General features: G+C 39.7%; 4 protein-coding genes across 4 annotated transcripts; all 4 read left to right on the top strand.

Annotated features, from left to right (window-relative positions):
* Positions 1–3629: 3629 nt before the first annotated feature.
* On the top strand, positions 3630–7575 carry LOC140538835 (claudin-4-like). Its single transcript, XM_072661338.1, has 2 exons — positions 3630–4177; positions 6953–7575. The coding sequence occupies exons 1-2, from the start codon at positions 3679–3681 to the stop codon at positions 7573–7575; spliced, it is 1122 nt and encodes a 373-aa protein (XP_072517439.1). The 5' UTR covers positions 3630–3678.
* A 3618-nt stretch (positions 7576–11193) lies between these two features.
* Positions 11194–11829, top strand: LOC140538832 (claudin-like protein ZF-A89). Its single transcript, XM_072661336.1, has one exon. It carries the CDS (start codon positions 11194–11196, stop codon positions 11827–11829), a length of 636 nt encoding a protein of 211 aa, XP_072517437.1.
* Positions 11830–14486: 2657 nt separating this feature from the next.
* On the top strand, positions 14487–16146 carry cldn28 (claudin 28). Its single transcript, XM_072661337.1, has one exon. It carries the CDS (start codon positions 14656–14658, stop codon positions 15217–15219), a length of 564 nt encoding a protein of 187 aa, XP_072517438.1. The 5' UTR covers positions 14487–14655; the 3' UTR covers positions 15220–16146.
* A 2331-nt stretch (positions 16147–18477) lies between these two features.
* Positions 18478–22902, top strand: LOC140539185 (uncharacterized). Its single transcript, XM_072661830.1, has 2 exons — positions 18478–18972; positions 21949–22902. Exons 1-2 carry the CDS (start codon positions 18478–18480, stop codon positions 22900–22902), a joined length of 1449 nt encoding a protein of 482 aa, XP_072517931.1.
* Positions 22903–23425: the final 523 nt, after the last annotated feature.

A 23425-nucleotide genomic window follows, 5' to 3' on the forward strand; every position in this document is an offset into this window, starting at 1 on the left:
GATTAAATAGAAAGTGTGAAAAATGGCTTATTTGAGCACTTCCTGTAAAATGGTTTAGAGTTGGGCGTCACACAGCACCACCCTCCCTTCTCCCAATAATCACTGGAACTGCAAAGGACCACTGAATTGTCTTGTATGTGTTTGCACTAATACTCACTACAGCGGTGTTACTCACTTTATCACTCCTTGTTCACTGTTTTCTCTCTTCTAACACACCTGATTCAATGTGTTAATAATTAATATATTTGGATTGGAAATCCTATCAGATTTAGTCCTGAATTTAGAGCATAATGATAAAGTTTATTAATGCTTGTCCTGGTAATTATATGAGTACAGTGTACACTTTAATAATACCTGTCTATTGGTCACCTGTCATTTTTCTGCTTTGTAAGAAATTAGAAGGGTGTGCAAACAAAAAAGTTAATAGACTAAAAAGCAATTACTGAGCACTATAAATGCTATCGAACAATGGAAAAATGGGAGGTAGTGAGTGATTTGTCACAGTCTAATATGTTTCTGTGCAGTAACAAAAAATGGCTCCACTTGAAGATAGGTTTGCATACAAGTGCCAGTTAAGACATGTAAACTAAACTGTTGCTGCTGGCTTGCGCACAAAATATGACAGCACACCATTATATTACCTGCACAAGGATACGCCTAGCTGATGACTCGATGTTGCCAGTTTGATACACCAGCTCCTACATCCTCTTCTAAAATGCGGATTTTGGCACCATGACCTTCATGTTAAATGCAGTTCTCTTAAAGTGCCTAAGGGAACTCAAAGTCCCCCCCAATACAATTGACAAATGAGAGAGCTGTTCTGGTTATTCATCAATGTTCCCAAACAAACAGCGGCTCTAATTGAGGAAAGGAAACTAAGGAAATAATAGAGGAAAATCCCCAATAATCCCCAAATAAATGAATAGCATAGATTATTTTTTTATGTTGGTGCCTGTCAAAGGGGTGGCATATACACTACTGGTCAAAAGTTTTAGGACACTCACAATTTTCCATAGTTTTATTTCACATTTAAGTCCATTGAATAACTTGCAATGGTACAACGTCCTGCAGCCTCAAATAGTACAAAGTTAGGCAGCAAACTGCCAGGGGATTTTAAGTAGAATTAACTAAAAACTGAAAAGTTGTTTTTAAGAAACCATTTTAGGGAAATCATTAGTTAATAACTTACAGCCAGTTTGTTGCAATATTTGTAAATTATTCATTGCGCATTCAGATTCCTATTATAATGACTCGAAGAAGACACTTAGGAAGACATTTTGACCTCCTAAAAGTGTTGCTCTGTCCTTTGAGAAACTACAAATGAAGATGAAATGTTGTGAGGACAGTTTCCAGAAAACTAAAGGTCTGGAATAGGAAGAGGTCTGACAGACTCACATCCACATCAGAGGACAAGTTTCTGAGAGTCAACACTTTGTGTGATGGGCAGCTCACATGACAACACCTGGTAGCACATCTTAACACTGGACCAAGTCTCAGACTTGCAGATTTGACAGGTGGAGTGGCAGTAAGAAAGTCAATGCTAAGATTGCAAAACAAGCAAAGCAGCTTGTGTGGGTCATGCAACACTGACAGCCGACTACTGAAAGAATGGAGAGAGTTCTAAAACTTTTTGGCAGTGTATAAATCAGTGGTCAGTACCTCCCACAATTTGGCCTCTCAATCCAATTAAGGCCCAACCTCACGACTTACACGATCTGCTGCATTTGGTTCAAAACTTTTAGAAGTCTTGTGAAGTCCATGCCTCGATGGGTCAGAGTTGTTAGGTGTGAATGTTATGGCTGATTAGTGTGTGTTTACTTAATTTACAATATTATGGACATTTCTGTCATTAGAAGTTTGGACCATTTAGCTCAGGAGTCTGTATGAAGTCGAGCTCTGTTCATATCTGGGTACTGAAGAGCAACGTAGATATGGAGGCACTTTGAAACTTTAGCTGCTGGTTCAGAAAGGCTGTCTTTTGTAAGTCTCAAGCAACACAGGCAAATAGGTCATTCACTGACATATTAACCTCTGAAAAGTGTTTCGTTCCAGCATCACATTAGGAAGCAGGTCTTGACCTGTGGTCAGGACAAAATGTAGTAAAAAAAAAAAAAAAAATTGTGAGCATTGTCAATAAAATAAACTGTAATTTACAAATCACGTGTTTTGGTGTAAACGACTTTTGAACAACAACAAAAATCAGCAGCAACACTAAATAACCACACCCACTACAGCACGATCATTTGCTGGTTGGCAATCAACTCAGAAACCTTGTTTAAAGGTTAGATGCTTAGTTATGATCACAGTGTGAGTCAACATTCACCTGTTGCACATTCACAAACTGGTTGAACCAGCTTAGGCGTGTACCATTTTTCGTCACCTGTCCATCCTCCCCACTAAAGTCCCCCACATGCTTGAACTAACACTAAGGAAATTGTTGCTGTTAATGTGAATGCTGGCTCTAGCTTTGGATTTATTTCCTGAGTGGGTTAAAATACTCCTCAAATTCCTCGCTGCTCTGTGAATCATTACACTATGACATCAGTGGGCTGTGTGGAGCGACAGAAACAGAACATTAGTCACAGGCTGAGAGTCTGATTGCCTAAATCTGTCACTTATTGGTTACTGAATAATTAAAATTAAATAAATTAAATCATTAATATTATCATTGTTGAATTATGGTAAATTATGAAAAACATTGTTTAAGATGCTGAGTCTCGTTTTTATTGACTTCTCAGATTCTCTAAAACCTCTCTGTTCTTTCGAGCTACTTTGGAAACATTTATTAACTTTATTAACTATATGAGAAGATCAGGAGAGCTCAACCTTCTGAAAAGATCTATGAATTTTGGTGTAACAGGGTGGTATCTTCGTACTGAAAGAGGAATGCTTGGATGTTGTTTTCAATAATGAATACTGATACCAACTCTTGTGTGTTGTGTATTTGACTCTTGATGCCAGTCTCACACTGTTTTGTCATATTCATTTCCTTCAACCACTTCCTGTTATGAACAGCACCTTGTGTGGCTTTTTTGCTGCTCATTAAGCCAAACAAAAGCAACACATTAAAAACACTTGCTAAAACCAGTGTGTGACGTATGTGCATATGAGCAATACTTCTGGACCTCTCATAGTCTCATACACTCAATGCAAAACCATCACTTATTAAGGAGGATGTGACTATACAGTGGGAAAAAAAAGTATTTAGTCAGTCACCAATTGTGCAAGTTCTCCCACTTAAAAAAATGAGAGAGGCCTGTAATTGACATCATAGGTAGACCTCAACTATGAGAGACAAAATGAGAAACAAATTCTGAAAATCACATTGTCTGACTTTTAAAGAATTTATTTGCAAATAATGGTGGAAAATAAGTGACTGACTAAATACTTTTTTCCCCACTGTATATGGCCAAGTTCTGTTGTTGTTTGGGAGGTAGGTAAGGTGTAGTCACACATGGTGAGTCACAAATTCACAGGGGACAGTTCCAAACCTTTTGGGAGGAACAAGGGCGAAACCAGCAGAGCCGGTTATGAGGTAGAGCCTGTGTCACAAACCCCACCCCCATCAGGTTCTCTTATAGTATCTGCTTTCAGCCTGGTGTGCCATATTTGCTCAAAGAGACCACAGGCTTCCATTTCAACGACAAGAGACCAAGCAAAGATCGTCAGAGAAACAAGATGGTGTCTGCTGGGATACAGATGCTGGGCGCCTTCCTGGGCATCATCGGGTGGATTGGCGTTATCATCACCTGCGCTCTTCCGATGTGGAGGGTCACTGCCTTCATCGGCAGCAACATTGTAACTTCGCAGATATCATGGGAAGGCATCTGGATGAGCTGTGTGGTGCAGAGCACTGGGCAGATGCAGTGTAAGGTCTATGACTCCATGCTGGCCCTCAGCTCGGACCTCCAGGCCGCAAGAGCTCTCACCATCATCTCCATCGTGGTTGGCATCTTGGGTATCTTCCTGGCCATGGCAGGAGGAAAGTGCACCAACTGTGTGGAGGACGAAACGTCCAAGGCGAAGGTTGCTGTGACTGCAGGTGTGATTTTCATCATTTCTGGAGTGCTGTGCTTGATCCCTGTGTGCTGGACTGCCCAAACCATCATCCAGGATTTCTACAACCCGATGCTGAACCAGGCACAGAAGAGAGAGCTGGGGGCCTCGCTGTTCATCGGCTGGGGCGCTGCTGCTCTGCTGATCATCGGAGGAGGTCTGCTGTGCTCCAGCTGCCCACACAAAGAGAAGGCACCATACACAGCCAAGTACAATGCTGCTCGCTCCAATGCCTCTGCCCCATCCAACAAGGACTACGTCTGAAAAGTTCTGAAGCTTCAAGGACTGATTCTATCCCCATGTTTACTTTCTTATGTCCAGCAGGTAGTGTCTCAATAATACTTTGAGCAGGATCCATAAGGACTTGATGGACAATTTCAAGAACCAATGTTACTGGTTTCTGATTTCTATATACATAATATACGGAGAATGACAAGGAACCACAGTGAAGCCTTTCTTCTTTTGCCTTAACTGGATTTTTTTTTCTGGTGTAAAAGTATGGTTACATATTATTGTTAAGTTTAGCAATTTAACATGCATTTTCTAATGGTTTTGTAAATAAATATTTTTTGTACGGTTTACCTCATTCTTATTTTTTGTGAAGTGTCAAAACACAAAGAAGAAAAAATAATAAATCAACAGCTGTTACATCTGACATGGCCTTTTGTTTTTACTGTTTTTTTTTTATAAGTGATGCCAATTTAATAGGTTCAGGAATTTGTTTGACTGGCGGTGTTGAAATGTTTTCAGTCTTGCATAATTCAACCTGGTGGCTGTAACAAAAACCTTTGCAAAAGATGTCGTTTCTTGACAATCCAGTTCAGGCGTGGCTCAAAAAGAAAAAAAAACTGCCACAGGTCACATAACATATCATTACATATGCATGAGAAAACCAACTTACATAAAAGCCTGTAAATTAACAGTTTAAAAGTATGTATTTAAACTATTACAACTAGGTGTTGTTTCTTTTTTAACCAACAACATTACCAGAAAATATGTAACTACCTCTTTTTTTCTCTCATTCCATAAACAGTAAAATAAGCTGTGACTTCAAGAATACAAGTTGGAAACCATACTTCACTTACTTCACTTGACTCTATTCAAAATAGTCATTACAGGTCCCACTGATACTACATTCATTAATAGGTATAACTTAAGGTGAGTTTACTTATATTGCACATTTCCTTCCCAAAGACAATTCACAAAGTGCTTTATGTGATTAAAACAAGAATAAAAACACATACAAAACAGAAACTTAAGGAATATAGGTATAGATATATATTTATATATTTAAAATGATTAATACTGATTAGGTTGAATGAAAGGTTAAAGATAAAACAAAAAGTACTATTCAATGAAAAAAGGTAGTTTAGAATGAATAAATAAAATCTACAGCCAGAAAACAGCATTTTGGCTTGTCCTCATTTTAAGTTGAAATATAATAATTAAAAACACTTCAAATTCTTTCAATTAGTGTAAACCTATTCAACAGCTCACATTTGAAACATTCTTCTTTATGAGTCATCCATGATGGGTAATAAAAATGTGGCTTATCTTTGTCCCTCTACACTCACTCACCCCCATTATCTGAAATATTTGAACTATTCTACTCACCTGTTTAACAGGACATTGCATCATCTGAATTTCCTAAAGAAGACATTACATTATGGAAAAGATTTGCTTTTATTCTTTTCCATGATACTATGATATTGACCAGTGAAGTTACATTGAAATGACAACACTTTTGCACAAATTATAAACTGAAACAACCCAACCACATTTTGTTTGCAAATTCCATGCTAAAACAATACGCAACTATGTTGCTAACTGATTATCGTTTTTCATTTTAATATCAAAAAACAAACCAGGTAAATCGTTCCTGAAGAAGGTTACCAATGTGTTTTTTGTGAAAAATTCTAATTCTAAAACGAAAAGAAACTTAGTGAAAAAACATACAGTTCAAATCTCTGAACAACTGTGTTACGCCTAATAGAACACCAAAACTCAGCACTTTACATAAAGGCGCTACAAAAGGTTCTTTGAGCGATGTCATAGAAGAACCATTTTTGTAATAGTGATGTGACCTTTAAATTGCAATACATATTTTGGGGGCATCACTCAAAGAACCATTTGTAGCACCTTTATTTGTAAGAGTGTACTGAAGTGTAAACATATCTTTGAGAGAGAAGACAAAACATCAAGCTCACTCTCACTTCAGATCTGAAAAAAATACACAGGGGTTTGTGTCCATTCCTCCACTGTGATAAACTACACAACAATGTGGGTCTGAAAGGATGTGGAGCTGATCAAGAAGCCAATTCTAAAAAAGGAACATATTTGCCAATCAAATAAAGAAGCTGCTGGTGTTCTCAGAACAATGGACTCACCACCCCAGAGTCTGGGGCCTCAACATCTTTGAATGTGTTTGGGTTAATGCAGAGTTTACTTTGGAGGTGTGGAAAAATATCCATGCAAATTGCTTTGAACAACTGAAAATATCATATTATGTGTAGTTGTTAAGGGTTGTGTGTAATATTTAGTTAAATATGTTTTTTTTCCTAATGCTGAAAATGAATCATTTCTCCTAAAAGGACATTTTGACTGGAAATTAAGGGTGGTCTCTGATTTTTGCACAGCATCGTATATGTGTCTTAAGATTCTGCTAGAGCTCGCTCAGGTTGTACACCTAATTTGGAGTCTCAGAACAATGGTTGGAACAGAGCTGCCCCAATATCAGATGACCAGCTTTTCTTTTTGCTCGAATGTGCAGAAGAACCCCACCCTTCAAGTGGAAGCTATAAAAAGTGTGTTCATACCACTCAGACACATTTCTTAAACTTTCCCATGAAGAACTGAAGGAAGTCTGCCGGACCACGAATAACAATGGCATCCCAAGGCCTCCAGATCCTGGGTGTTATGCTGGCTATAGCAGGTTGGCTGGGTACTATCATTACTTGCGCTATGCCTATGTGGAGGGTCACAGCTTTTGTTGGTGCTAACATTGTTACAGCCCAGATCATCTGGGAGGGCTTGTGGATGAACTGTGTGGTGCAGAGTACCGGACAAATGCAGTGCAAAGTCTACGATTCTATGTTGGCCCTTCCTCAAGATCTGCAGGCTGCCCGAGCCATGGTCATCATTTCTGTCATAGTGGGCATATTTGGTGTGCTGATGGCAGTGGTTGGAGGGAAGTGTACCAACTGCATGGAGGACGAAGGAGCGAAAGCCAAAGCATGCATTGTTTCGGGTGTGATCTTCATCATTGCTGCTGTCCTCATCCTCGTCCCTGTCAGCTGGTCTGCCAACACTGTAATCAGGGATTTTTACAACCCACTGGTTTACGAAGCCCAGCGCCGGGAGCTTGGAGCCTCGCTCTACATTGGTTGGGGATCTGCTGCTCTTCTGCTGTTGGGTGGTGGACTGCTATGCTGGAGTTGCCCACCCAAGGAGCCCCGGCCCTACATGGCAGCCAAGTTTGCCCCGGCCAGATCAACATCCCCACCAATGAATTATGTGTGAGCAACTGGACGCGTCTAGAAGAAGTGAGGCAGCAATTGACAAACTGAACTCTGAACACATTCATTGAAGCGTATGTCATCCCCTTTTAGTCATATACTTACTACACATAGTTTTCTATTACATGACTATTGAATTTTAATGTTAGTTATATGGACGTTTGATCTGCTGAATATCTGTGAATGAACAAAATCTTTACATTGACTGTTGATTAAAAACACTAAAATCATTAAAAGTCCATGAAACAGTAAATGTGGTTCAGTTTTTCCTATTGTAAATGATACATACTTTACAACAAAATATGCATAAAATTAAAATTAAACTAATACTTTACTAAAATAATTGTTTGTTTGTTTTTTTCAAAAGAAAAAAAATTGTCAGCAAAAAAAGCTTGATCCTGGACTTTGGAATGTATAAACTATGTTACTTAAGATAAAATCATTTGGTAGATTTGTATGTTTAAATAGGTTTTTAGCAATAGAAAATTATAGTTTACAGTGTATGAAGTGTTATTGTGAGTGTTACCATATAACACATACCGACCTGGTACAGTGTATAATATCACAAAGTTTCCAGAGCAACTTGTTGTGGGTGGAGCTTCGGTCCAGATTAAATTGAACCTGTAGGAAATATGAAGGAAGTATAATTCTGCGAACAAAAAAGAAAGAGCTGTTGTTGTGATGCTTTATCATTGATGATTATCATTCTATAACTTCAAGTTCGATTACACTTTGGTTAAGACAGAGAAAAAATGCACTTACATCTAGGATCAACATGCATGTAATGCTAAACAATATTATTTCACTATCGATGTTTACTACTACAAAGTACCACTCACATAAGTACTCATAAAATAAAAAGCCTTAAAAAGCCATACATCTGACAGTAAAACAACAAACAACATACAGCATACGGTTTGGTGTCGATGACCACCCTTGAGAAGGGCAATTGGAGCACAGCAGAAGCTAATAGTTAACCATAAGGAGTCACCAAAAGGAATTTTCCATTTAGATACATAACTGAGCGAAACTGCTTGCAAACAAGGGGAAACAGATTGAAACAGGTGATTTGCATGGATGTGTGTTGGTATACGTAGATGCTATACTTTAAAAGCTTCAAACTCATCAGATGATCTGCAGTTAATGCTGAAAATACTAAGGGTTCTAATTTTATTAAGAAACATTTTAAATGAATAAAACTATCCCCTGATGAAATTAGGCTGGATGTTACAGCAAGATCAACCCAGAACAGCCATCAGGCCAATATCTATAGATTGCTAACTTCCTCTTTATATGAAGAGGATCTCTGATCTATTTCATGAACATGCTGTGCACCAATAAACTGCTACTAACAAACTGTGCATGGCAAGGAAATGTTCAATGAAACAACTGTAATCGCCTCTTTTTCGTTTATGCTAGTCCATCAGGCTTGGCTGTTTAATATATATCCCTCATAGCTCCAGTAAAAAACTAAAGAAGCACACTTCAGACACCAAACATCTTGAATTCTTGCTAATGTTTAGGGGAAGGAGAAAATAGCACTGCATAACTGTAAAGTACAGTAAAAGACATTAAATGTGTATCAGTGCATGTATTTAATCTGGAAGCTGGGAATATAAGGCTCATTGTTTCTAGACGTTAACAGCTATACACATGCACCTGGAGACTGTTGAGGTAAAATGTCACACTGATTTCACGCCAACATTCACTTTTACAGTTGTCACACATTTTTATATTTTTACAATATTCTAAAAGGCCCAAAACCACTGAGTTTCAAATGTAAAAATGGCAAAAACAATTTGGCAACTGATATTATTTAATTGATGTATTTATTTTATTAATTTATTTAATTTGATGTAGTTATTTTTTATATTGTCATGACAATTAAAAATGAGGGGAGAAGATTTCGCCATGTAGGCTAGGATAAAGCTATTTACAGGTCTTGGTAAAAAGGGTTATGTATTAATGTTCATTAACATAGCTGTATGGTTTTAGAGGCATGCGACTGTCCTAGAACAACATCCTTACCACAGCAAATGCTGTGTGCTCCAGTGTCCTCATTTTTGAAAATACTATATAGTACATATAGAAAATAGCCCCTAAAGAACAAGTTACATGCAAGTAGCTCAGGACTCAAACTGGGAAGAGCAATTTCATAGCTACACTGTTAGCATGGTTACTCATTCACCAGAAGAAAGTATAGTGCACATTCATTCATGAACGGCTATTATTCTCAACAAATTGCCTGTGCATGTGAACGTCAGGGCAAGGGCAAACTCTGGTTGCACCTGAAGAGGTGAATTAGTTTTCCTTTTTCATCTATTTGGATGAAACATTGTTGTTTCCCATCTGTTTTGATTCCTTTCTAATTTACAATGCCTGTACATACAGGAACACATCCTAGACCATCACACCTTCTCTGAGAAGCTGTATGATTGCAGGCCCCAATCGGAAAACTATTTTCCCACTAAACACAGAGCAGAGCGGCTGAGCATGTGGCTCCACCCTGATCACTAGATCAAACGAGAGTTTCAGCTTTTCAAACACAGATTTAAAAAAAACACAAAAAAAAACAATATTTGACCCACACCTTGCACCTTACACTGTACAAACATCCTTCTTTTCAGGTCAGCAATCTAGCCTAAAAGGCCAAAGCTGCTCCATTCTTGTGGAGATGCCCTGCAGTGGTTACTGTATGTATTCAAGACAACATTACTACTGATTTAGCTGTTTGTAGGCTACAGTACAGTACAGTTTTTTGCTTGTAGTAGAGATGAGTAAATGTGAAGAACCTTTTAAAGATCATTAGATTAACACTAGATGTATGATTTTTTTTTTTTTTTTTTTTTTTTTTTTTTACAGTTTAAGTAAAGGTTCTTCACACTCACATATCTCTGTTACAAACATGGTTCTTCTATGGCATCACTCAGAGACCCCTTTATCACATCTTTAAAGGCATACAGTTAAAAGTAAGAATAATTTCTTGTTTTAAAGAAAGTAGCTAAACTTTCTGAACTAGTTTAAAAATTCTGGTTATAGGTTTCTTCTGGATGCCTCCGGCCAGTGCATGCGTTTGTGATTGCGCTTTATGTAGTATATATGTCTTCCTCAAATAAGCCAATACAACTATGTGTGAACACAAGCTGTGATCAAAATCACATGACGTCTCAAAAATGTCCAATGTTTTCCGAGCTCAGGGTCGAGCAATCTAGGTAGAAGTGCCCCTAATGCAGGCTACTACCTTGGGCTAATTCACCCTAGTGTTTCCTGAGCCAATAAACTCTTACTGCCCAGATAAAGAGTTTTGCAATTCTTACGTTTCACAGGTGCCAAAACTTTTGCACAGTACTGCACTTTTTAACAGAGAGCCAGACTTCAAGGTCATTAAATTGAGATATTTTTAGCTTAAACCTACAGAGTTCCAATACATGTAAGGGGCTGAGGCCTTCACCTAATTGGTGATAATTGAAGACTGCACGTGCACGGTGCAATTAGCCCTAATGATCAGCGAGCAGGTGCGACTGCATGTGACGCGTATAAAAATGGCCAGTGGATGTTAGGGCCTCAGGCATCTGAACGGTTCTGATCTGTACGCAGCAACCAGCAGTTTACTGAAGACGATATGGCAGGTTCAGGGATGCAGATCCTCGGTTTGGCTCTCGCGCTGCTCGGCTGGATCGGCGTAATCACGACGTGCGCGCTGCCCATGTGGAAGGTGACTGCCTTCATCGGTCAGAACATCGTGACCGCGCAGACCTTCTGGGAGGGCCTGTGGATGAACTGCGTGCTGCAGAGCACGGGCCAGGCGCAATGCAAGGTCTACGACTCCATGCTGGCGCTCCCGCGTGACCTGCAGGCCGCGCGCGCTCTCGTAGTCATCGCCATCCTGGTTGCGCTGGTGGGGCTCGTGCTCGCGGTGGCCGGCGGCGAGTGCACAAACTGCGTGGAAGACGACGCGGCCAAGTCGAGGGTGTCCGTGACGGCCGGCGTGTGCCTGGTGGTGGCGGGCGTGCTCATCCTCATCCCGGTGTCCTGGTCGGCCAACACTGTCATCACCGACTTCTACAATCCGCAGGTGGCGGACGCTCAGAGGCGCGAGCTGGGGGCGTCTCTTTTCATCGGCTGGGGGGCTGCAGCCCTGCTGCTCCTCGGGGGCGCGATGCACTGCTGTCGCTGCCCGCAGAGTGAGTACCGCGGATACACTGCCAAATACACCGCGCCGAGATCAGCTGCACACAGCACTGGAGCCTACGTGTAGGCCCTAAAGACTTTCCTGACCGTGCTGAAATGTTCAGACTCTGTTTAGCTGTAGGTAGACCTACTTGAATTTCACTTTTAATGTTATTTGACTTGTTTAATAAATGATGGTTCTTTTTAAAACATCTGGTCTTGTTTTTGGTGTTTAGCTTTAATTAAATGATTTGTGGTAATGTGACTGCTATACTGGTAAGCATTTGTAAAACCAAAGAGGAAAGGGGTATTTTGCAAACTTCAGTCATCCAGCTTATTGGTTTAAAGTTGGTCCTCAAACTCTAGTCAGACTGAAATTGACCTGGTAGCAAATCCCAATTTTTTTTTTTTATTTTTTTTTTTTTTCCCTTCTCAAGCAGATGGTACAAATGCTTTGGAAGTTGAGCTTGTGTTCAAATGCCCATGGTGTTCAGTTCTGGGATCATGATTTTTCAAGTTAATTACCAGTTCAGTCATGCAGGCTTTTGAACTGGTTCCCTTACTTGCTGTACAGGGAACTGACAAGTAGTTTTTAATCATGGTTTTGTAATGCAGTGGTCGCCAAAGATCCTTTTTCAGACAATTATGGCCTTCAGCTTGCAATGGTGGTAGACTGATTCAGCCTGGAATTAAATGTTCCGACTCTCCTGTTTGGTGTAAACACTTGGGTCTTGGTAATGGTTTGGTTTTGTAAATTGTGGCCCTTTCAATCTATGTGGACTTCTTGGTCTTAAAGTTCAGTTCATGGAGTTTGAGCAAAATTGATTGTTTTAAATGGGCCATTTAGACTCAATGCTTGGCTTTGTATGTATTCTCCCCCCCACCACCACACACGTAAGCATTAGTGTAAACTGTTATAGTGCAGGTTTTGGCCCATGTTAAGCTCTAGTCTGTTCCAATCAAATTGACAGGATAATGTACATCAGTCTATAGCAGTTACAAGATCTTCACAAATAGGTGCTCCAGTCATTTTGAACCAGACTACATAACCTGCTTGGATAGTGTTTAGGTGTGATGTTCAGGTTTTTTTTTTTTTTTTTTTTTTTTCATAGCTGTAGTAATTATCTAAACATACCTTAACTTGCAGAGTACACCTGATGTGTCAGATCAAGATTGGAGCACATTCTCACCACAAACATGAGTTTGTTTGGTCCTGTAGAAAGCCCAGATCTGGCATTAGGCATACTGCTAATGGATTCATATTTATCTGCTCCAGAGTGTCCTATTAAAATAGCTGAGTGCAATTATTACAAGGGGTGTCCACAATCATTGGACATCTGCTGGGTGGAAATATAGCATGGATGTACTCAAGGAATATGTCTGAACCACTGGACTAGGGCGTCACACACAAGGAATCTGAACATAGCGCTGCTGTACATGCAAAAAAAAAAAGGAAGGTGCTTTAAATATTTAGGCAATGCTATAAATGCATCCTCAGGACAAAATTCAGTGTTTGGATGTTTTCAAAGAACGTTCTAAGCAAGCCTGATGCATTTAGGAAACTGGTCCTGTGGACTGAGGTTAAAATGGAACATTCTGGCTGCAATGATACAAAGGTATATCTGTGGGGAAAAGTGCAGAATTTTGAGAACATCTCTCCAACTGTTAAAGGCATGGATGGATTGATCATGCTTTGGTCTTGTGTTGCAGGGGGAAAATTTCACTGGTGGAGAGAAGAATGGGTTTGTTTAAACTCCAGCAAATTCTGAAGGCAAAAAAGGTGAGAAGAGAGTGGCTTCTACAGCAGGATAATGATACTAAATACTTCAGAATGCAGAATAGACTACTTTAAGAGGTGCAAGCTGAAGGTTTTGCCATGGCCTTCATTGTTCCCTGACCTAAAGATCATTGAAAATATGTTTATATACCTCAAAAGAGCACGGCACGCTAGATGGACCATGAATCTCCCAGGAAAAGGAGAAAATCTCCCAAACAAGAACAAAGACACTGGCTACAAAAAGTGTTTACAAGCTGTCAAAACTGACAAAGGGGGTACGACTAAGTACTGACCATATAGGGTTATCCAAACTTTTGCTTAGGGCCTCCATTTTATAAAAAAAAAAAAAAAAAAAGCTTGCTTCAGTATTTAAAAAAATGTCATCTTTAATTGAAGGCCTTGTGGAAATCAGGCATAAAACCTGACCAGGGGCTTAAAGTGTTCCTTTAAAATTAACAGTTCCATCCCTAATGGTAAAAGCACTTGTTAATATAAAGGTTCTCTCACACTAGTGAGCATTCAAACATGTGCTCATAAATGAAAGTCCATGTTTGTTTGAGCTAATTGTATCAGTCACCAGGAAATAGCTTACTGTCTGTGCTGGGACACCACATGTCTGTAGAATTAAATATAGGTTAAAGTATTAGTATTTGAATTTGTTTGCTTTCATACAAAATGTATGGTCTGAATAGTCCCCGCTATTGTACTGGCGTTGTGGAGGCTACTCCTAACCCGCTTGCGTGTCCTTAATAACATTGAGAGAAGAATTTTGATACCTGTGCTACCGCAGAACAATGAAGTCTTTTCTTTCTGCTCTATTCCCACCCTCTCAGTGCTGCACTTGTGTTCTCTCTTTCTAGTGCACACATACTTGCTTGCCCACTATCTCTCTCTCTCTCCTCCACTCTCAGTCATTTGCGCTCTCCCTCCTTCTCAGAGAAAACAAAGAATCAAGCCAAGCAGGAAACCTGAGCCCTAAAAAAGATAATCCCCACCCCTTCCTTCTCTATCGCTCTTCAGAACATCTGTGCAGCTCAACGAAGCTACTTTTCTGATGAATTTTCCAGCGACCTGCTTGCGCTGCTGCTTGCATTGATCTGGTATGGTGAAGGATTTGGCTGAGGTCTTTTGTGAAGCATGGGAAGGCAACTCTTGGCAGTCTTCCTGGCCGTTATCGGCTTCCTGGGCACCATCCTGATATGCGCTCTGCCCATGTGGAAGGTGTCAGCGTTCATAGGAGCCAACATCGTAACAGCCCAGGTGTTCTGGGAGGGCTTGTGGATGAACTGTGTGATGCAGAGCACCGGGCAGATGCAGTGCAAGGTGTACGACTCTGTTTTGGCTCTGCCTCAGAATCTCCAAGGAGCTCGAGCCTTGACCTGTGTCTCCATCGCTGTTGCTGTGGTGAGCATTGGTTTAACAGTTGTTGGAGCCAGATGTACTAACTTTTATCGTGAGGACCAGCATTCCAAAGCCAAGATCGGAATATTAGCTGGGGTGGGCTACATTATTGCAGGGACAGTGTGCCTGATAGCTGTCAGCTGGTCAGCTTACACCATCATCGTGGGCTTCTACAACCCTCTAGCAATAGCAGCCAGTAAAGGAGAGCTAGGAGCCTCTATCTATGTGGGATGGGCAGCTGGCTTCCTCTTGGTCATGGGTGGCAGCATATTCATCAGCTCATATTCAAACAGCTGCTGATCATTAGAACAGAGGGATATTCTTGGAGCTGAGGACAGAGTGGATGGAGAGGAATCCACAACTTCTTTGGAGGCCAGGATGGTTTATGGAAGTGGTATCAGAAATTTGAAGCTTTTGCAGCTTCAGCATGTTGATATGCTATTGAAAGGAACTTGAATATGTTGATGTATATACTGAAGATTTGCCAGGAACTGAAAGTTTACTTAAAAAAAACCCAAACCTGATGACCTGTTATATCTTCAGCAGACCTTTGATGACTTACATTGGAGCAGTTATATTTCTTTATATGGACTAAATGTCTCTTTGGTATTTCGTGGTAACACATGAATGTCAGTGTTTAAAAGTAAAAGTGGTCAGTGGCTAAATCCTAGTGTTTATAGGATAAAAAAAGGCAAAACATTAGAGGAATATTATATTAAGAACATATCTAAACGGCAGGGATGCTGCTAGGGATTTTGTGCCCCATGAAAAGAAATTACACTGGGCCCCACAGCTCTACCAATTCTGTAAAAAATACCCTATTACTTAATACATTTAGGGCTCCTGTCAGTTAGGCCCATAGAATCCCCTCTATACAGCAGCCCTGCTAAACAGTACACTAGCTAGCTAAACATTTGAATAAATGAAGTGATTCAAATATATATTTTAGTGTAACCAAACATTTTGCGTAATATGCGTGACCATCTCAGAGAGGCACTGTATTTTGCCAAATGCTAATTATGCATTATGCAATTACCATTTTCTAAACAATGAGAGGTTGAGTAAACTGTTGTCTGTAAACAACAAAACCTGTTTAGTCTGATCAGTACTTTTATGTAAATGTATCTGAATATGTTCTTTATACCTGGAATAGAGTGTAAATGTTGTAAATGTTTGGGTAGCTTGTCATTTTTTTACTGTACAATAAAAACAAAATATTTACAAAGAGTAACCGTTCAAGTCAATATCTGATGTTTACCAATTCCTTTTAGTTGTCAACACAATATATGAGAAGAACCATAGCTAATAAATCCCTGGGCGGGTGGACTACATTTTCCTAGTGAAACATCTCCATTCATAATGCAGGACCAGGCTAAAACACTGCCTAGAAAGCCAACTCACCGACAGCTGAGTTTCTGTTCATTACAGATAAATGGTGGTTATGTGCGTATAATCAACAGCAAGTCTTGTTCAGAACATGGCCCTCACATGTCCACTTCTTATCCAGAGCTTTTGAAAAATGTAGAAGAGCGTCAGAGCGGCAGCACCATCTGCTGAACAAATATTCTACTAGTCGGATTCGAGCTGCCTCTGCAAAACCAGTTTTCAAAAAACTTCACACCAAATTCTGAGCATGATTACAGGTAGAATTTAATACGCCACATTTACGCTACTTCCAAAAGGATGTGATTGTTTTAAAAAGACATGCCTGATGATGTGTTTTCCATGAAGAACAGTTGCTACAGTGCTACACAGTGCTACCAACCGCTACATTTGCGTGTTTACATCAGAATCTTCCTAGCCATGCTGACATAATACAAAACATGCATGAGTGCATGAGTGTGGGTGCAATGACATATCTTTGAGTTTTGCTTTGACCTGACAATGCTCCCAAACCAGCTTTGCAAGACTAAGATGAAATGATCCTCATGAGTTTCTCGAAACAGGTGTTCAATTGTCTTCATGCATTCAACTACAATTAGACAAGGAGTACCTTGACAGCTGTGATACATTGATAGTTTATATAAGGCCCCAAAAGGGTTCTGTTGATGTTGTGAGTCAAAGAAGCCTTTTTGCTTAGTGTGTACACTGACATGATTCAAATGTATGTAACATTTGCACATCAACATAAAATAATTGGTAATGTTACTTTAAAAATTGGCTCTTTAACTCATAACATGAACGGAACCCTTGGGATTCTATGTAGACACTTCTAAATATATATATAATATTTTTATAAATATATTGTTGTGTTTGAAGAACAATTTATTAAGCATTCCAAGCGTTCTTTTAGTTTAGCAATTATAAACTGCATTCTGCCCTCCTGCTCTATCTAACCCCCCATGTCAAAGGGCGTGTTCACTCAGGGGTTGTAAAATGTGGGCACTTTGGATTGGCTGGTTAGACCACTGCTTATGTAAAAATAATGTAAGAACTCAGAAAGTGAATCCCAGAGAGGTAGGTCACATGGGGCTCCTCACACGAGACCTTGGACTCTCTCCCTGACTCTCTCTCTGTCTCTCGCTCTCTCTCTATCTCTCGCTCTCTTATTTGCTATACTCACTCTGATCTTTCCTTTCATATTGTACTGTATTGTATGAATAACACTACAGGTAGTGTTATTCATAGGTGATCTTTTATGTGGGTTATAACTTCATTGCTTTATTCATTATCCAGCTGTATCAGGTAACTCAGGTTATTGTGTATCATTAATAAATCCATCTGTCCTTACATCACAACGAGGTTAGGAGCATAATGCCATGTTAACTCTTAATAATGTTCTTTTTTATATTCATGTTTGAAGTTATTTAGACATAACTCATATAATTGAATATTTAGGGAGTCCATTTAATATTAGGGAGATTAAATTAATAATAAAATGTACGCATTTAACATTCACTGGTCGTTGGTCTGGGTTTCCGGTGTAGGCATATAGAGTAATAAAAAAAACCTACAGTTCTATTTAGAACCACTACCTATACTAAATAGCCCTATACTAAGAGATTTTTTAAGCATGTACTTTAGGCAATGGTTATGCTGATGTAATATATTGTATTTATTTGGAAAGTATATAGACATTTTAATCATTACACTTTAAAATGAAGTAAAATTAATGCATTAATGCAATTTTTTTTTTCTGTAAGAACTGCATCTTCTATATTCTATGTAAAAAGAAACTAGCAGCTTTCAAAGTCAACTGGAATGTAGTCTGTTGCTGAAACTATGCAGCAGCATCTGTGTACAGGGTAAAGGTTAAAGGATGTGTTTTTTCTTCATAGACTTGTTTGGAGTTTCCGGTGAGTCTTTCCAAAACTGGTTTGAATTAGAAAGTCTCTTGGTCAGTACTAACAGGAATCAAGTCTGACTGGAAAAGCATAAAACGGGTTTCAGAGTTTCAGACGAGGATGAATGCACAAGACTCCTCCCTATTGTTTTTTTAACTAGAGCATATAAGTTAAGGTCAGTACCTAAAGAACTGCTACACTTTCACTGACAGAGGGACAGAGCAATACAGCTTTGGTTTCTGCCTAAACTCACCATCTTAAAGCAAAGCTGAAAATGTTGTCAACAAGATGCCAGATCCTGGGCATCATTGTGGCACTGATTGGGTTTGTTGGAACCATTCTTATCTGCGGTTTGCCAGCCTGGAAGGTGTCAGCTTTCATTGGCTCCAACATTGTGACTTCACAGATCTTTTGGGAAGGCTTATGGATGAACTGTGTGGTTGAAAGCACAGGACAGATGCAGTGTAAGGTCTACGACTCCCTCCTTGCCCTTCCTCAGGATCTCCAAGCGGCTCGTGCCTTGGTGGTTGTAGCGTTGGCTGTCGGAATCTTTGGAATTATCCTTACAATCATTGGAGGGAAGTGCACCAACTTCATAGCGGACGAGGACTCTAAGGCCAAGGTTGTCATTGCTGGCGGCATCGTTTTCATCATCTCAGGCCTTCTGGTCATGATTCCAGTATGCTGGACCACGAATGTCATCGTCAGGGACTTTTACAACCCGATCCTCCTCGATGCCCAAAAAAGGGAACTGGGAGCTTCTATCTATGTTGGCTGGGGATGTGCTGCCATGCTCTTTCTGGGTGGAGGTCTTCTCTGTAGTTCATGCCCACCAAAAGAAGACACTCCTGACAGAGACTATAATGTGAGATATTCTCCAGCCAAGTCTGCCCGGTCTGTGCAAAGCAGCAAAGCTTATGTATAAAAGAGCTGCTTAATGTTTGGTCACTGTGTTTGGTTGATGTGGTATATTGGTATAAGCAATTGACAGTTTAATCAAAGAAGATTTTATGACTGTCTTGTGTCAGCTGATATTTAAGTCTATCACTTGTGAGTAAACTTGTATTAGATGGGCATTTTGCTGGCCGAGAAGGAACAGACTCAGAATACTTTCTTTTTAAATATAGAAATGTATCATTTGTATTTATATATATGTACTACTTTTATGCAATGTTTACTCATATGAAAATGCTTGGCCACCCCTGGTCAGCTTTATTGATTTTAAAATTTTCTGCATAACTTTGGGAAAGAAAAAAATTTAATTGAAAGACAAACATTGAATATGGAATATTTAAAGGTTATGTTTGCCCCCAATATGATCACTCAAATGTACAAAAAGGCCTCCTGTTATGTTGCAGGTCAAATTGACCTGTTTTAGTGTTTAAAAAAAGCAGGCAAACATTTGTGATCATTTTTCAAGCATGAAACATTTTCTGCTGGGCTAAATTAGTGTAATGAACATGGAAATTACTCATTTACTGTATTTATATTATGTTTATATTACACACATACTCTTCTTAAATGGCATGGACATTTTGCTAGCCAAGAAGAAACAGACTCTGAATATGGAGGAAGCATTTACTGTAGCTGCTGAAAATAGAAATGTCTAATTTGTCATATGTATATTACAAGTATGTACTACTTTTATGCAATGCTTAGTCATGAAAACATTTGTGCATCCCTGTTCAGTTTTATTGACTTGCAAAGTAACACACATGCCTAACATATTGAAAACCAACAACAAAAAAGATGTCATTTTTAAAGATTATGGTTTTAATTATGGGCTTAATTAGTGTAATGAACATGTAAATGGCCATTTATTAATTTAATGTGTTTATATTATGTATGCTAATATGTTATTTATACAATGTGTAATTTGAACAGGACTGTCTAAAATGGTTTGCATAAGATTGTATTAGTATGTCTCAAGATTGTAAGTACTGTATGTATTAAACAACTAACTGTGCACGTAAATGCTTTTTGTCAGATTGAATAATTCACAATTTACAATTTTGGTTTAGGCAGTTGGTCCTCAATACTGCACTGAAAAGTAGAGTTCAGATGTGTACACACAAACTATCAACACAATGTATCTCTAATTTATGCAGTTTTCACTTTTTGACATGATGTGAATCTGGCAGTTCAAAATTCTGTAAAAATTTAACGTATGTTCCAAAATTACTTTTTACTATGACTTCCATGGAACTCTAAGACAGCGTATTTCTCCTTTTGTAGAGTCACCATTAAAGGACAATATATAAAAATATATATAAAAAAATGCATTCTGCTCTGCTCTGCATCTCAACTAGACATTGGGTTTATATCCCTGTTCTGCCCTCTTCCCCACCTCAAATGGGTTTACAGCCTGGCCTGAGGGGGGAGGGTCAGTCAGGGGATGTTAACATATGGGCACTTCGGATTGGCCGGTTAGACCAGTTCTTGTGTATAAGATAACAGTTTGGTCAAGATAAAAGGACAGAATCTCTGAGTTGAACTTAGAGAGAGAATCCTAAGGGTGGGAAATAACAAGGGGATCCATGAGGCACCTTGCTCTCTCTCCTTGGCTCTTTCTCATTCTGTAATTTTTCAGGTGCTATATAGGTAGTATTCCAGTGTTACTCCTATACAGGATTTGCCTCATTACTTGGCATGTTCATTATCCAACTGTAACAAAGGTTAGTATGCTTCCTTAATAAATTCATCTGTGGGAACTTAATGACCCTAACCACCATGAGAATTAACCACCTGAATTAAACCACTTATACACCACTTGCTAACTCTTACTAGCGTGCTTTGGGTACCATAAGTATTCAAACACATTCATTACACAAACATATGATTTTATTTCTATGGAGTCAGATTAAATTAATAAATGTCATGTAACATTCGTCAGTCCTGGTAGCCGTCGTCGGGCCGGGCTGCAGGAATAGGGATATACAAAAAGTAAAAACCCTACGCTATTTGGAGATACAAGACTTTTGACCACATTCTGTTTGAATATTCTGTTGGTGTGGAACCGAAAGCAGTTTTGAATCATGTAAATTCAACATTGTTGAAAAACCACTCAAGAATATCTCAAGAACAAGTGAAAAAGCTAGATATGTTCTTACTAGTACTTCAAAGTAATTCTCATAGATGATAAAAGTCCAATTCATGTGATACCTAGCTAAAGGGTGGGGACTGGCAACAACTAAATGTAGAGAAAAAAGATGACACAACACAAACACATACACAAGCAGCATAAATACTCTATTCAACACCCTCCACCAGTAGCCTCCATAAACACCCTTCCCCCAAGTCTACAAGACCCACTTGTATTGTCCACGGCTGGAACAAAAATCTGGTTTGGCTGGTAATGTGTAAGTTTAGACTGATGGAGGCATGGTTTGTTTAGGAGCATGCACCTCCTCTCTCTCATTCTTTTTCTCTTTAGTTCAGTGTAAGTGCTTAATCAGCTAGAACCCAGATGGACACTCTGCTGATGACAGGAAGGGTGTGTATTAGAGAGCACTGACGGAACTAAAGTTACCCAGTAAAGAAGATGCACAGTTTCAGTAAGAGTGTGTGTCTGTGACAGGGAGTGATAGAGAGAGGAAGGGAAAGAATGGTGTAGCAGAAAGGCGTCACTGTACAAGGAAGGTATATAAGGCTTTAGGTAACTGCAGCTCAGCACAGCAGATAGGCAAAGCGGAGTGCAAATTACTCTGAGGACTGCCTCTGCCATAGTTTGCATAGAGTGATCCAGGGAGAAATGGCTTCATTGCGCTTGCAGATGTTGGGCAGTGCCCTTGCTCTGTTGGGCTGGGCTGGTGTTCTTCTGACCTGCATCATGCCAATGTGGCGGGTAACTGCCTTCGTGGGCATGACCATCGTCACCTCCGAGATCATGTGGGAGGGCATCTGGATGACCTGCGTTTTACAGAGCACAGGTTATATCCAGTGCAAACCTTATGAATCCATGCTGGCACTCGGCACTGACCTGAAGGCTGCTCAGGTCCTCACGGTGGGATCCATCCTGACTGGTGCGCTAGGCCTCACCCTGGCCTTCATCGGAGGAAAGTGCACTCGTTTCCTGGACCACAGCGGAGAAGCAAGAAAAGCCAGGGTTGCTACTGCTGCTGGTGTTGTATTGATCATTACGGGCCTGCTATGCTTGATTCCGGTAACTTGGTCTGCTATTGCTGTGGTCCAGGCGTTCTACAACCCACTGATGACGGACTCCCAGCGCAGGGAGATTGGAGCGGCTATCTACATCGGCTGCGGTGCGTCCATCCTTCTGTTCTTGGGTGGAGGCATGCTCTGTAGCACTTCCTGCGATCAAAAGGGAGAGCATGAGAGTCCATCAGTCAAATACATGATTGTACAATCATCCCGTGCTGGATCTAGCAATAGAAGCTCCCAGCGAGTCTGGATCACCAAGCCGGCGCAGAATGGAGCACCATTAATGATGCCTCAGTGGAGTAACGGAGAATCAGCCAATCAGCAGCAGGACAGACCAGCTTCTGCAGGATCCAAGCCCAGCAAGCCATCAACAATCAAATCACAGCTTGCTTTACTAAATTCCACAGTGGAGTCTAAGCAGAGTGAGAGGCAATCCCCAACAACACAGTCCCAGATTCATATAGACTCGGACCAAAGCCTGGAAACTTCTGAAGCAAATGAGTCCACTTCTGCAAATCCTGAAAAGACCTATATCTGAGTGTATTTAAGGTCAAAAGACTTCTTAAGATGCATCTTGGACATATTTGATTCCAGTATGAGGGAATAATCATGCACTTGGACGTTCATCCTAAACAGCACTGCGAACTGATTCCACAACTTGTGTCATGAAATGGCAACACTCTGAAAGAACATCTCTATGATTTAGTGATTATACTAGAAGAACGCAAAGGTGATTTTCTGGTCCCAGTGGAACAGTTATTTAGACCACATTTCAGTCCATAGCACTGTGACAGTAACATGTTCCTTCAAGCATAACATATGTAGTTTTATAGTTAGTGTTAGGATATAGTTAATGCTGTCTGTGCTACCAAACCTTATCATCTGTTTTACTGTAGAGCTATAAGGGTAGATTTAACTCCATTTGTAGAATTAATTCAAAAAGTGAGGGTGATGTTTTTTTCCTGATAAAGCATCTTCAATTTCTTAACTTAAATGATAAAACTCATTTTTATGTGTTTGAAATGTTTTTTGAATAAAGTTCAAATATATTAACCTCATAA

Source organism: Salminus brasiliensis, chromosome 18 (assembly GCF_030463535.1).
Source record: "Salminus brasiliensis chromosome 18, fSalBra1.hap2, whole genome shotgun sequence".
NCBI classification, from domain to species: Eukaryota; Metazoa; Chordata; class Actinopteri; order Characiformes; family Bryconidae; genus Salminus; species Salminus brasiliensis.

Bases quoted from the DNA above. Each gene is read 5' to 3' on its own strand.
- LOC140538832 (XM_072661336.1), top strand. From the start codon at position 11,194: ATGGCAGGTTCAGGGATGCAGATCCTCGGTTTGGCTCTCGCGCTGCTC.
- LOC140538835 (XM_072661338.1), top strand. From the start codon at position 3,679: ATGGTGTCTGCTGGGATACAGATGCTGGGCGCCTTCCTGGGCATCATC. The intron at 4,178-6,952 runs GCTGGGGCGCTG...TGGCATCCCAAG, and splicing joins GGGGGCCTCGCTGTTCATCG to GCCTCCAGATCCTGGGTGTT.
- cldn28 (XM_072661337.1), top strand. From the start codon at position 14,656: ATGGGAAGGCAACTCTTGGCAGTCTTCCTGGCCGTTATCGGCTTCCTG.
- LOC140539185 (XM_072661830.1), top strand. From the start codon at position 18,478: ATGTTGTCAACAAGATGCCAGATCCTGGGCATCATTGTGGCACTGATT. The intron at 18,973-21,948 runs GTTGGCTGGGGA...AGAGTGATCCAG, and splicing joins AACTGGGAGCTTCTATCTAT to GGAGAAATGGCTTCATTGCG.